We start from the raw sequence: 14,002 nt of genomic DNA, 5'->3' as shown, positions 1-14,002 counted from the left end.
TGAGATGTCTGTGAGATATATTCTGTCCTTCTCCCAGTGTTAGTGCACCTTGCAGACGGAACAAATGTCTGCCAAATATAGTCTTGAGTATGGGAGGCTTGTCAGAGCATTCTGGATATAAATAGTAATGTGGGAAGGAACTGAAGCTTCAAACTGATTGTTGTAAACCTTGTGGAGTGAGACCTCTGGGCCTCTAATATTTAATATTTAAACCTCTGATGCGGTGAATGAACCCACCAGGCAGTGTTACAGTGAGCCAGCCATCTGAGACTGAGGTCCCTAATCTCACATCTGAGCTGAGTCTGGTGGTTTCAGAGCAATTGCCATTGGGACAATTGGGAGCAGTGCCACTATCTAGGGAGAGACTATGTCAGGGTTCCTGCTTCTGATTACTACCCGGTGTTTCCATGTTTATGCCCATTGGTTAAGGACAGGATCAGCTTTCCTCTTTCATGGGAACAGAGGCTGCCGGCATTCAATGTCCTTTTCTCAATCTGTTCTTAGCCTTTGCTGGCTAGGCCAGCATTTATTGCCCATCCCTAATTGCCCTTGAGAAGATGGTGGTAAGCCACCACCTTGAACCGCTGCAGGCCATGTGGTGTAGGGTGTTCCAGGATTTTGACCCAGCGACAGTCAAGTAACGGCAGTGATATATTTCCAAGTCAGGGTGGTGTGAGAATTGGAGACGATGGTGACTTTGCTGCTTTTGTCCTTATCAACGGTAGAGGCCGTGTGTTTGGGAGATGCTGTCCAAAGCACTTTGGTGACTTGTAGATGGCACACACTGATACCACTGTGCGTTGGTGGTGGAGGGAGTAAATGTTGAAGGTGCTGGATACCTGCAATGGCTGGGTTGTCTTATGGGGAAAGACTGGACAGACTAGGTTTGTATCCACTGGAGTTTAGAAGAGTAAGAGGAGACTTGATTGAAACCTTTAAGATCCTGAGGGTTCTTGACAAGATGGATGTGGAGAGGATGTTTCCTCTTGTGGGAGAATCTAGAACTAGGGGCCACTGTTTAAAAATAAGGGGTCACCCATTTAAAACTGAGATGGGGCGAAATATTTTCTTTGAGAGTTGAGAATCTTTGGAACTCTCTCCTGAAAAGGCAGTGGAAGCAGAGTCTTTGAATATTTTTAAGGCAGAGGTGTATAGTTTCTTGGTAAGCAAGGGGTAGATAGGTTATTGGGGGCAGATGGGATGTGGATTTCAGGTTACCATCAGATCAGCCTTGATCCTATTAAATGGCGCAGCAATTCAAGGGGCCAAATGTCCTACTCCTGCTCCATGTTCGTATGCCAATCAAGCGGGCTGCTTTGTCCTGGAAGGTGTTGAGCTTCTTGCGCATTGTTGGAGCTGCACTCATCCAGGCAAATGGGGAGTACTCCATCACACTCCTGACTTATGCCTTGCAGATTGTGGACAGACTTTGTGGAGTCAGGGAGTGAGTTACTCGCTGCAGACTTCCCAGCCTCTGACCTGCTCTTGTAGCCACAGTATTTATATGACTGGTTTAGTTAAGTTTCTGGTCAATAGTGACTCCAGAATGTGGTTGGTGGGGGAATTCTACGATGGTAATGCTGTTGAGCATCATGGGGAGATGGTGGAGAAGATGGCACTTAAGTGGCATGAATGTTACTTGTCACTTAACAGCCCATGCCTGAATGTTATCCAGGTCTTGATGCATATGAGCACAGAGTGCATCAGTATCTGAGGATATGCTATTTAAGAAAGGAGGGTGAGAGAAAACCAGGAACTACAGGCCAGTCAGCCTGACATCAGTCATTAGGAAAGTGCTGGAATCTGGTTAAGAAAGCTTTAACAATGCACTTAGAAACTCTCAGTATGATCAAAGTCAACATGGTTTTATGAAAGGGAAATTGCATTTAACAAATTCATTAGGGTTTTTTCAATATGTAACTGGTAGGGTAGATAAAGGGGAACAGTAGATGTAGTATACCTGGATTTCCAAAAGACATTTGATAAGGCAGCTGTTATGACCTGGCAGATGATGTGTGCTGTATGGACCAAATCCATGAGCGAAACTTGATTGTGCTATCACAACAGTTTTGCAATTTGTATTTATTCTGAGACGTGAGCTCTGAACTCAGAAGTAATAAGTCCACCAAGACCTTTAGACACTTTTTTAAAAATTAAATTAAAATATTTATTAACAAAATAAAAGATGTCAAGCACAAACATAAAACTACAATTACTACTATAATAACTCCTAAATTTCCTAATTAACCTGACCCCAGCTACACTCCCTTTAGGGCAACAGTCAAGAATAGATTTTAGATTTAAAACAAACTCAGCAAGTTAACACAATACCCTGGACAGTGGAACGTCAAATGGCTTTTCCCCAACTTCAGTTTTGTTAGACAGCAGACTCATGCACAAATGCTGGAGACTTCATTAAGGTTCTTTCGCACATTCCTGTTAAATCTTACATAGCCTTCTAACACACAACCTTTCATTCTCCTTTATATATGTTTCTCTCTTTTTAATATGTAAATTCAATTCTATTCTCCAGCCAGGGAGAATATGTCTTTGTGTCCATATGTCCATATGTCTTTGAAATTGTATATTCCTGTATATTATAAAAACTTTCATGTTGCCACAAAATATTTTCAGTGACCTTTGGAAAAAGTAAACACATTCCTTAGCCTTGCTTATTTGGCTAGTTGTAAACAGACTAAGATCCCTTTGAAATCCAGATATCCCTTCATTTATCTATAAATGCAAATTCCCATCACACCTTACATGTTCCATCCATGCTCTAAGCATCCATGTTCACTCATGAGCATGTCAAGCACCCAGCTTCTTTTGATGATTTAAAGCTCGCAGTCTGCTTGACTCCAAAGTGTAACTAAATCGCACACACACACTCAACTATACTTACCCCCATAAACCCACTTCACAATAAACCAGAAAAATATTATGAAAAAAATGTTAGTTTCATGACAGCATCACACAAAAGATGTAATAGGCAAGAGGGAGTTGGGGGTGGTATACTAACACAGATAAAATATTGGTTAGCGGACAGGAAGCAGAGAGAAGGGATAAATGGGGCATTTTGAAGTTGGCAGGCAGAGATTCGTGGGTGCATCAAGGATCAGTGCTGGAGCCTCAGCTATTTACAATCAATGTTAATGACTTAGAGAAAGAGACAGAGAGTAATGTTTCTAAATTTGCTGTTTATACAAAACTAGGTGCAAATGTAAGCTGTGAGGAGGACATAAAGTGGCTCCAAAGAGATACATACAGGTTAAGTGATTGCGCAACAAGGTGGCAGATGAAGTATAATGTGGGGAATTATGGAAGGTTATTCACTTTGGCATTAAGAATAGAAAAGCAGAATATTTTTTAAAAGGTGTCAAATATGTAAACGTTGATGCTGAAAGAGAATTGGGTGTGCTTGTACAAGGAACACAAAGTTAGCATTCAGGTGCAACAAGCAACTAGGAAGGCAAATGGCATGTTGGCCTTTATTGAAAGGGGATTGGAGTACAGGAATAAAGAAGTCTTGTTACAATTGTACAGGCTTTGGTGACACCACATCTGGAATATGGTGTACAGTTTTGGTCTCCACATTGAATGAAAGGATATACATGCATTGGAGCCAGTGCAGCGAAGGTTCACTAGATTGGTCCCTGGGATGAGGAGGTTGTCCAGTGATGAGAGGCTGAGTGAATTGGGCCTAAATTCTCTGGAGTTTACAAGAATGAGCGGCGATCTCATTGAAGCATTTAACATTCTGAGGAGGTTTGACAGGGTAAATGCTGAGAGGCTGTTTTCCCTGGCTGGAGAATCTAGAACACGACACAGGTTCAGTCAGGTTTAGGGGACGATCATTTCGGACTGAGATAAGAAGAAACTTCGCCACTCAAAGGGTTGTGAATCTTTGGAATTCTCTATCCCACCTGGGATAGAGAAAGATAGGGTGGATAGGAAAGCATTTTTTCCATTAGTAGTAGAGGGGGTCAAAAACCAGGGGGCATAGATTTAAGGTAAGAGGTAGGAGGCTAAGAGGAGAGTTGAGGAGAAATTTTTTCATCCAGAGACTGGTGGGAGTCTGGAAATCACTGCCTGAAAGGGTGGTTGAGTCAGAAACTCTCGTAACATTTAAGAAGTATTTAGATATTCATTGGCGTTGGTATAGCCTTCAGGGCTATGGGCCAAGCGCTGGAAAATGGGATTAGTGTCGTCAGATCTTTGTTGACCGGCGCAGACACGATGGGCCGAATGGCCTCTTTCTGTGCTGTAGACATCTATGAATCTGAGATGGTTGTGGATGCTCCATCATTGAATGTATTTAAGGCTGGAATAGACAGATTTTGATGTCTCGGGGAACTGAAGGATATGGGGAGCAGGTGAGGACGTGTAACTGAAGTCCAAGGTCAGCCATGATCATATTGAATGGCAGAACAGATTCACCTGTCCATATGGTCCACTCCTGCTCTATCTCTTGCGTTCTTGTGAATATTGTGCAATCATCAGCCAATATTCCCACTTCTGACTTTAATGTTGGAAGGAAGGTCATTAATTTAACAGCTGAAGATGGTTGGGCCGAGGACACTACCCTGAGGAACTCCTGCAGTGATGTCCTGGGACTGAGATAACTGGCTTCCAACAACCACAACCATCTTCCTTTGTGCTAGATATGACTCCAACCAGTGGAGAGGTTTCCCTCTGATTCCTGTTTACCTCAATTTTGCCAGGGCTCCTTGATGCCACATTCAGTTAATTACTACCTGATGTCAAGGACAGTCACTCTCATCTCACCTCTGGAACTCAAATATTTTGTCCATGTTTGGACCAAGGCTGTAATGAGATCAGGAGTTGAGTGGCGCTGGCAGAAAGCAAATTGTGCATTGGTGAACAAGTCGTTGTTGTGCAAGTGTCACTTGATAGAACTGTTGACAGCACCTTCTATCAATTTGCTGATGATCAAGAGTAGATTGATGGGGCAGTAATTGGCCAGATTGGATTTGTCCTGCTTTTTGTGGATAGGACGTACCTGGGCAATTTCCCATATTGTCAGGTAGCTGCCAGTAGTGTAGCTATCCTGGAACAGCTTGGCTAGGGGCACAGTTAGTTCTGGAGCATAAGGCTCTAATGCTACAGCCAGGCTGTTATCAGGGCCCTTAGCCATTGATGTATCCAGTGCCTTCAGCCATTTCTTGATATCACGAGGGGTGAATCAAATTGGCTGAAGACTGGCATCTGAAATGGTGGGGAGTGCAGTAGGAGACTAAGCTGGTTGACCCAGTCGACACTTCTGGCTCAAGACAATTGCAATTGTTTCAGTCTTTACATTCATGTGCAAAATGATGGGTCCCCTCTCACTGAGGATGGGAAAGTTTTTAGAACCTCCTCTTCTGGTTCATTAATTAATTGTCCATTACTATTGGTGATTAGATGTGGCAGGACTGCTGAGCTGTGATCTGCTCTGTTGGTTGTGGGATTACTTAGTTCTGTCTATAGCATGCTGCTTCCACTGTTTACCATGCATGTAGTCCTGTGTTACTGATCGAAGAACTCATTAATAAACATTTTAAGATTTTACTGTTGGAAAAAGACCATGACTTGTAACTGCTCAGTCTCATCTTTGCGGAGAAGGGACTTGCCACGTTGAGTCTCCGACCTGTAAAACATTCAACCATAAGCTCCATTCAGAGTCAGTGCATCCAGCACCAATTGGGTTGGTGCCAAGAAGCTGATCCCAGACATAATCTGACTGAGAAAAGGCATATGTTAGAGGTCAGATACCTCCCCCTGCAAGCACACAGTCCCACAATAATGGAAGGGCCATCGCTCCACACTGACCTTCCCAAGCTGCTGGCTGGTGAGATACCGAGAGTTGTGGGTGGGCTATGTACCTCTGCACTCTGAGCCTCTGAAAGCCAAGTTTGCATTAGAAAAGAGGTTTGCATTTATATAGTGCCTTTCCCAACCTCAGGGCATCCTAAAGTGACAATGGGAATAATTCCACTACTGCTCTTGTGCCATGAGATGTTTTACATCCACCTGAGGGGACAGATGGGGGCCTTGGTTTAAAGCCTCATCCGAAAGATGGCACATCTAACACTGCAGCACTCCCTCAGTACTAGGCACCTCTAACAGTGCAGCACTCCCTCAGTACTAGGCACCTCTAACACTGCAGCACTCCATCAGTACTAGGCACCTCTAACACTGCAGCACTCCCTCAGTACTAAAGTATCAATCTAAATTTTTACGTTCAAATCCTGGAGTGGGACTTGACCTCTCAACCTCCTGACTCAGGTGAGAGTGCTACCCACTGAGCTGTGGTGCTAATGAATTACTTTCAGAACATTATTTTATGAGCAATCCCAGCACGATCTCTCAGAGCAGATGAGGCAATGACCCAAACATTTCATTTGCTGAAAATAAAGAACTTGCATTTCTCTAGCCCCTTTTGGACGTTCTAAAGTGCTCAGCCAATAAAGTACTTTTAAAGTAGTTGCTGTAGTAAGGTTGGAGACTTGGCAGCCAATTAGTGTGCAGCCAGCTCCCACAAACAGCAGTGTGTTAACAAGCAGTTATTCTATTTTAGTGATGCTGGTTGAGGAATGGATATTGCCTGGGATGCCTCTGCTCTTTGAAATAGTGCCATGGGATCTCTACGTTCATTTGAGATAGCTGAATTCTGACAGACTGAGCTGATGGTTTATTTGAGGGGGAGTCACAATTGTTATCCCTCACGATCTGTGTGACTGAGTAATCTGCTCGCTGTTTTCTTCCAAGAATGGAGTCACGAGTTAATGGTATACATTTAAATATGAATTAATAGGAAATTGAAGGTGTTAAATTTGTATTTTAGAAATAAAGTTTTGATGATAGAAGCACTGCAGACAATCCTGCTATCAGATTGTTTTAACAGATACTATCTGACACCTTTGGCAGCAGTTACAAATGACAGCTACTGATCTCGGACTCATCCTGTGATGTGTCAACAGATTGGAGTTATACTGTTGAGTACATGTCTCTCCAGATCTCTGAGACATCAGTCATGAAAGGACTTCTGTGTCACTAATTTGCAGTGTTAAAGGAGTGGGTTAAACCTTCTGTTTTCTCATAATATTAACAATTCTGTGGGAAGTTCTTTAAAGGACCCCAGGTAGTCAATAAACTGCCAGTGGCTTTCAATTGAATAGGAGTTATACTGAAAAGGTCACCCTCTGCCTCACTTCAGGACATATGGGAGTTAGATTGAATACAAAAGCAAAATACTGCAGATTTGTGAAACCTGGGAAAATGCTGGAAATATTCAGCAGGTCAAGCAGCATTTGTGGAAAGAAACAGAGTTAACATTTCAGGTCAATGATCTTTCATCAGATGGGAAACAGGTACCTGGTGTGTTCTGGCTTTTTTACAATGATGCATCCCTTTAAGCTTAAATAGTAACAAAGTCACTGTCATGTCAGCTTTGGCTCAGTTGGTAATGTTCTTGCATCTGAGTCAGAAGCTTGTGGGTTCATAATCCCATTCCAGGGTTTGAGAACAGAAATGAAGGCTGGCACTCCCATGCAGTGCTCTCTGCCCCTGTGGGAGGTGCCATCTTTCAAATGAAACGTTAAACTTGAGGTTCCGCTTGGCTGGATGTAAAAGATTCCAATGCATCATTGAAAAGAAAGACAGAAGCTATCCCTGTTATCCAGGCTAATGTGTATCCCTCAACCAACCAAAAACAGATGGTCTGGACACTGCTGTCTGCTCTTCATAAAGTGCACCATGGGCTGTAAAGCACTTTGAGACATCTGATGGTTGTGAAAAGGGCTATAAAAATGCAATCTGTCTTATTCTTAAATCTGTTAGGCAGTCCCTTGGGATCGAAGTTGATTTGCTTTCACTCCAGTTTGGGTTCTGAGGTAGCTGATAAGCCCAATGCGCAACCTGCAGGCTTTGCCACATATTGAGCGGGTCCTGCTAGAAGGGTTGGACAGATGATTTGGGGGGGGAGGGGGTACAGGGTAGGGGGTGGGGGTGGGAGACAGGTGGGGAGATGGGGAGGGAGGGGGAAGGGAGGAGGGGGAGGGGGGTGGGGGAGAGATATGAGGAGGGGGGAGGGAGGAGTGGGGTGGGGGGGAGGGAGGGGGAGAGAGGTGGGTGGGAGGGGAGGGGGTGGGGTGGGGAGGGGGTGGGGTGGGGGAGAGATGGGGGGCGCCAGGGAGGGGGGAAGCTGGGATGAAATTTGCTCTAGAGCAGGGATGCTGTTTTTGGTGCCAATATTCCAAGTTTTTGGTTAAAGTCTGACTATGATTTTATTCACTTTGTCCTGTTTCATTGGAATCGAGCTAAACACTCTGACAAGGTGTCACCCCTTCTAACTGCTCCTTGTGCATAGAATGTTCAACATGTGATACTTTCAGACTTTATGACTGCTGACTATACTCAGCAGATTAAACACACTGTATTTCCTCTTGTGTTTCTATCTAGGGTGGTTACCCAGTCTGGGAGGATTTCATCTCCAAAACTACAAAGTTGCAGTCACACTTAAGGTATCAATTTATTAATCCAATTTGTCACAAGTTGATCAATTTGTTTTTTGTTATCATTTTCGTTCCTTCCTTCCCTGGTGCAAGCTGTGGTTTGGCTCCACAGGTTCCCCTAGTGCTCTTTGTGGAGAGGGTAGGGTAGTGGTAATGTTGCTGGACTAGTACTCCAGAAACTCAGGGTACTGCTCTGGGGATATATGTTCAATTAATAAATCTGGAATATAAAGCTAGTCTCAGTAATGGTGACCATGAAACTATCGATGGTTGTAAAAATTGACCTGGTTCACCTAATATCTTTTTGGGAAGGAAATCTGTCATCCTTATCTGGCCTGGACTTCATGTGACTCCAGACCCACAGCAATGTGGTTGATTTTTAACTGTCCTCTGAAATGACCCTAGCAAGGTCAGTTCAAGGGCAAAAGCAAAATACTGCGGATGCTGGAAATCTGAAACATAACCAAAATTAGCTGGAAAAACTCAGCAGGTCTGACAGCATCTGTGGAGAGGAATGCAGTTGACGTTTCAAGTCTGTATGACTCTTAATCAAAACTAAAGAGAAATAAAAATAAGGTGAAATATAAGCTGTTTAAGGGGATGGGACAGGTGGAGCTGGATAGGGGGCCAGTGATAGGTAGAGGGAAAGGAGAGAGAGCCAAAAATGTCATAGACCAAAAGGACAAAGAGGTGTTGATGGTGGTGATATTAACTAAGGAATGTGCTATTGGTGACATTAAGGGTAGAAAGAAGGACGAGCAAGTGACAAACAGCCCTAGTGGGGGTGGGGTGGAGTGGGGGGAAGGGATCGAAATAGGCTAAAAGATAAAACAATAGATGGAAGTAAATTTAAAAATAATAATAGAAATAGGTGGGAAAAGAAAAATATATTTTAAAAATATAATAATTGTTAGAAAAAAAGGGATCGGAGAGGGGGTGGGGATGGAGGAGAGAGTTCATGATCTAAAGTTGTTGAACTCAATATTCAGTCCGGAAGGCTGTAAAGTACCTAGTCAGAAGATGAGGTGCTGTTCCTCCAGTTTGCGTTGAGCTTCACTGGAACATTGCAGCAAGCCAAGGATGGACATGTGGGCATGAGAGCAGGGTGGAGTGTTGAAATGGCAAGCGACAGGGAGGTCTGGGTTATGCTTGCGGACAGACCGAAGGTGTTCTACAAAGTGGTCACCCAGTCTGCGTTTGGTCTCTCCAATGTAGAGGAAACCGCATCAGGAGCAGCGAATGCAGTAGACTAAATTGAGGGAAGTGCAAGTGAAATGCTGCTTCACTTGAAAGGAGTGTTTGGGCCCTTGGATGGTGAGGAGGGGGGAAGTAAAGGGGCAGGTGTTGCATCTTTTGCAATTGCATGGGAAGGTGCTGTGGGAGGGCTTTGAGGTGTAGGGGGTGATGGAGGAATGGACCAAGGTGTCACGGAGGGAACGATCCCTGCGGAATGCCACCTGGGTTGGTGGGGGCGGCGGGGGTGGGGGGGGGGGGTGAAGGGAAGATGTGTTTGGTGGTGGCATCATGCTGGAGTTGGCGGAAATGGCAGAGGATGATCCTTTGAATGCGGAGGCTGTGGGGTGATAAATGTGGACAAGGGGGACCCTATCATGGTTCTGGGAGGGAGAGGAAGATGTGAGGGTGGATGCCGGATGCACGGGAGATGGGGCAGACACGGTTGAGGGCCCTGTCAACCATCGTGGGTAGATAACCTCAGTTAAGGAAGAAGGAAGACATGTCAGAAGAACTGTTTTTGAAGGTAGCATCATCAGAACAGATGCGACGGAGGCGAAGGAACTGAGAGAATGGGATGGAGTCCTTACAGGAAGCGGGGTGTGAGGAGCTGAAGTCGAGGTAGCTGTGGGAGTCGGTGGGTTTGTAATGGATATTGGTGGACAGTCTATCACCAGAGATTGAGACAGAGAGGTCAAGGAAGGGAAGGGAAGTGTCAGAGATGGACCATGTGAAAATGATGGAGGGGTGGAAATTGGAAGCAAAGTTAATACATTTTTTGAGGTCCAGATGAGAGCATGAAGCAGCACCGAAGCAATCATCGATGTACTGGAGAAAGAGTTGTGGGAGGGGGCCTGAGTAGGACTGGAACAGGGAATGTTCCACATACCCCATAAAGAGACAGGCATAACTGGGGCCCATGTGGGTACCCATAGCCACACCTTTTATTTGGAGGAAGTGAGAGGAGTTTAAGGAGAAATTCAGTTCAAGGGCAATTTGGGATGGGCAACAAATGCTGGCCTTCCCAGTGCCATTCACATCCAATAAAAGAATTAAAAAAAACTTCATCCACCTGACCATTTGAGAGACCCAGCAGGCTATTCAGCTACTGAAAGCATCATGAGCAAGCTTGGTCCTGTTCTCACCTATCATAGAAACATAGAGGTTATAGCAGTGTTATCAACCGGCTAGAGACCATTTACACTTAAAGAGGAATCAGAACACCCAGCAATTAATCAACAGAACAACATCACAAGATTTCATGTTTTTTAAAAAAAAACAGAATTTATTGTCTTTAAAAGAATTAAAGAAAACAAGCAGTCATAACACTGTAGGTTATAATTACATATGTTATGCACTCAGTTTTACTCCTGAGTAAAGCCATGGTGCTGCAGCAGTTATAGTCTGCTCTGCTCTGGCTATTCTGAGAGGTTAGACTTTCATTTACCGTTTCTTGATTGTGGATTCCTAAGTTCCTTGTTCTGGTTCCTTCTCAATTCTTCCAAGCTAATCTGCTGGTTGCTTTCATTTGCCACAAGACTCTGTGAGGACCATTGTAGATTTTTCCATCAGCAGCAAGCTAGAACAAATGTTCCAATTTCTGCTCCCTCACGAAATCTAAACTGAAATTAAGCCTCACTTGCATTCCACGCAGTGAATGATGAAGTTAGCATTTCCCATGCTTACACTGCAGGCCTAACTGTCATTTATTTTGGCTACCTTCTCTATGAGCGGCCCCACACAAATCCGTTTGTAACTGAAATAAACTCTCTCAGAAAACACCCAATTAAACTGAAGCCAGAGAATCTCTCTAAACTCCACCCACCTCCATGACAATGTGGCATGCTCTGGGATATCTCAAACAGACCTATAGATTAAGTGTCCCTCATGTAAAGAACTTTCTTTGATCTAAAGGATTTTGCAACCCTTTCGGGTTTACCAAATGCTTTTAAAGTAATTTAACTCTAATTCCCAAAATAAAACCATCTTTCTGGATTGCCCTTACTGCTAGAATTGCAGACGCTATGTCTCCACCAAAAGGCACACAGACAGGTCATCCATGGTTTAAGATTTTTCACCTGCATTTATGATTTTACCTTTCTAGCTTCAGCCCCTTAAGTCAACAGGCCCCAACCTCTTAAGTGTAATAAACCCCAAGCCTGTCTGATTTGCATCTACCACAAGTTTGCTTTTCAGTCTCTCAACCAGATGCCTCTGTTTTCACCAATAAAAATTTTAATTCCCAAAGCAAAAATCCATACTCCAAAACCTATCAGCATGAACTAAATACTGTCATTGATAGGAGGGGGCCATTCAACTGACCCCTTGTGTTTGTGTTGGCACTTAATTAGAAAAGCCCCAAACTATCCCTGCTGCCCTGCTCTGTTCCCATAGCCCAGTATCAATCCCAAACTACTCCACTGCCCCCCTCTCTTACCATAGTCCTGTATTTTCTTCACCTTCACCTTAAATGATACCATGGTCTCTACCTCAACCATTCCCTACTCTGCTTGATGGCAATTGGCCCAGTGTGTCTGAATTCTCCTATTAACTTGTATGGTGACCTTTGAAGGAATGGAGGTTACTGAATAGTATTGGCTATGGGAGCTTTGGTGGAGGCCTTTAGTGCCACCTGATAATCCACCCAAGTCTGTGCAACTCAGACTTATATTGTCTATTTCCCACCTGGAGCATGCTTTGCCATTCAGTGAGATCATGGCTGAGTCCCCCCCACCTCGCAGTGAGAGATTCTATCCTGAGAGGCCCTGATGGGACAGCTCACAGTCTCCTTCCTCATTAGCTTCTGTAGCTCATCGTAAACTGATCAGATTCATGCTGCGCAGTTAGTATTAAAGTGCAGACCTGAAGTTCTTCTGTTTCATTTCCACCCGCCTTTCCCAAAGTTTGGGCTACTTTTCTTGTTGAATGGGAGGGGGTGTGGGGAGGTGGGGGTTTTTTTTATATTGAGTTCTGGTGTTGTTAGGCTGGTTCATCTGGGTGTAATGAAGCTGAGAAGTAGCTACTGAATTAAAACTTGTTCCATCTGTATTGCAGGGAATGGTGGTGGGGGATGGGTTGGTGGTAGTGGTAGCAGCAGGGGTTAGGGTGGTAGCGGGGGGTGGGTGGGGGGTGGGTTGGTGATGGTAGCAGGGGCTGGGGTGGGGGGTGGGGTGATGGTGATGGCTGGGGTGGGGGTGGGGTGGTGGTGATAGTGGTAGCAGGGGCTGGGCTGGGGTGGGGGGTGGGGTGATGGTGATAGCGGGGGCTGGGGTGGGGGGTGGGGTGATGGTGGTGGTAGCGGGGGCTGGGGTGGGGGATGGGTTGGTGGTGGTAGCAGGGGTGGGGGGGTGGGGTGATAGTGGTAGCAGGGGCTGGGGTGGGGGGTGGGGTGGTGGTGATAGTGAGGGCTGGGGTGGGGGTGGGGTGGTGGTGATAGTGGTAGCAGGGGCTGGGGTGGGGGGTGGGGTGATGGTGAAAGCGGGGGCTGGGGTGGGGGGTGGGGTGGTGGTGATAGTGAGGGCTGGGGTGGGGGTGGGGTGGTGGTGATAGTGGTAGCAGGGGCTGGGGTGGGGGGTGGGGTGATGGTGATAGTGGTAGCAGGGGCTGGGCTGGGGTGGGGGGTGGGGTGATGGTGATAGCGGGGGCTGGGTGGGGGTGGGGTGGTGATGGTGGTGGTAGTGGGGGCTGGGGTGGGGGATGGGTTGGTGGTGGTAGCAGGGGGTTGGGGTGATGTTGGTGGTAGCGGGGGGGTGGTGGTGGGGGATGGGTTGGTGGTGGTAGCAGGGGGTTGGGGTGATGTTGGTGGTAGCGGGGGTGGGGGTTGGGGTGGATTAGTGTTAGCAGGGGGTGGGTTGGTGGTGGTGGTAGTGGGGGTTGGGGTGGTGGTCGGGGATGGGTTGGTGATGGTGGTGGTAGCGGGGGCTGGGATGAGGGGTGGTGGTGGTGGTTGCTAGGGTGGGTGGTGGTTGCTGGGGTGGGGGGGTGGGGTGGTGGTGGTAGCGGGGGTTGGGGTGGTGGTGGGGGGTGGGTTGGTGGTTGGGGTGGTACTTAATGAGGCACCTTAGCAGTCCTCTGGCACCTCACCTGTGGCCAGAGAAGATTTGAAAATTACTGGGGAAAGGCTAATTTTACTGAGATGAGATATGATTTGGCCCAAGTGGACTGCGAGCAGCTACTTGCAGATAAAACTGTGTCAGAGCAGTGGGAGGTATTCAAGGAGGAAATAGCGAGAGTACAGGGCAAATATGTTTCCATAA

At 45.8% G+C, this 14,002-nt stretch overlaps 1 protein-coding gene across 2 annotated transcripts in view; it reads left to right on the top strand.

Annotated features, from left to right (window-relative positions):
• mtss1 (MTSS I-BAR domain containing 1) overlaps positions 1–14,002 on the top strand; it is a 178,918-nt gene that overhangs the window by 43,041 nt on the left and 121,875 nt on the right. For both annotated transcript variants that reach the window (XM_041205586.1, XM_041205584.1), the window contains exon 2: positions 8,461–8,522. In XM_041205586.1, coding sequence (XP_041061520.1) covers positions 8,461–8,522 — 62 coding nt within the window. The remainder of the gene's footprint in view (positions 1–8,460; positions 8,523–14,002) is intronic.

This window comes from Carcharodon carcharias, chromosome 14 (genome assembly GCF_017639515.1).
Source record: "Carcharodon carcharias isolate sCarCar2 chromosome 14, sCarCar2.pri, whole genome shotgun sequence".
Taxonomy (NCBI): domain Eukaryota; kingdom Metazoa; phylum Chordata; class Chondrichthyes; order Lamniformes; family Lamnidae; genus Carcharodon; species Carcharodon carcharias.
This window is presented reverse-complemented; position numbering and strand designations above follow the sequence as displayed.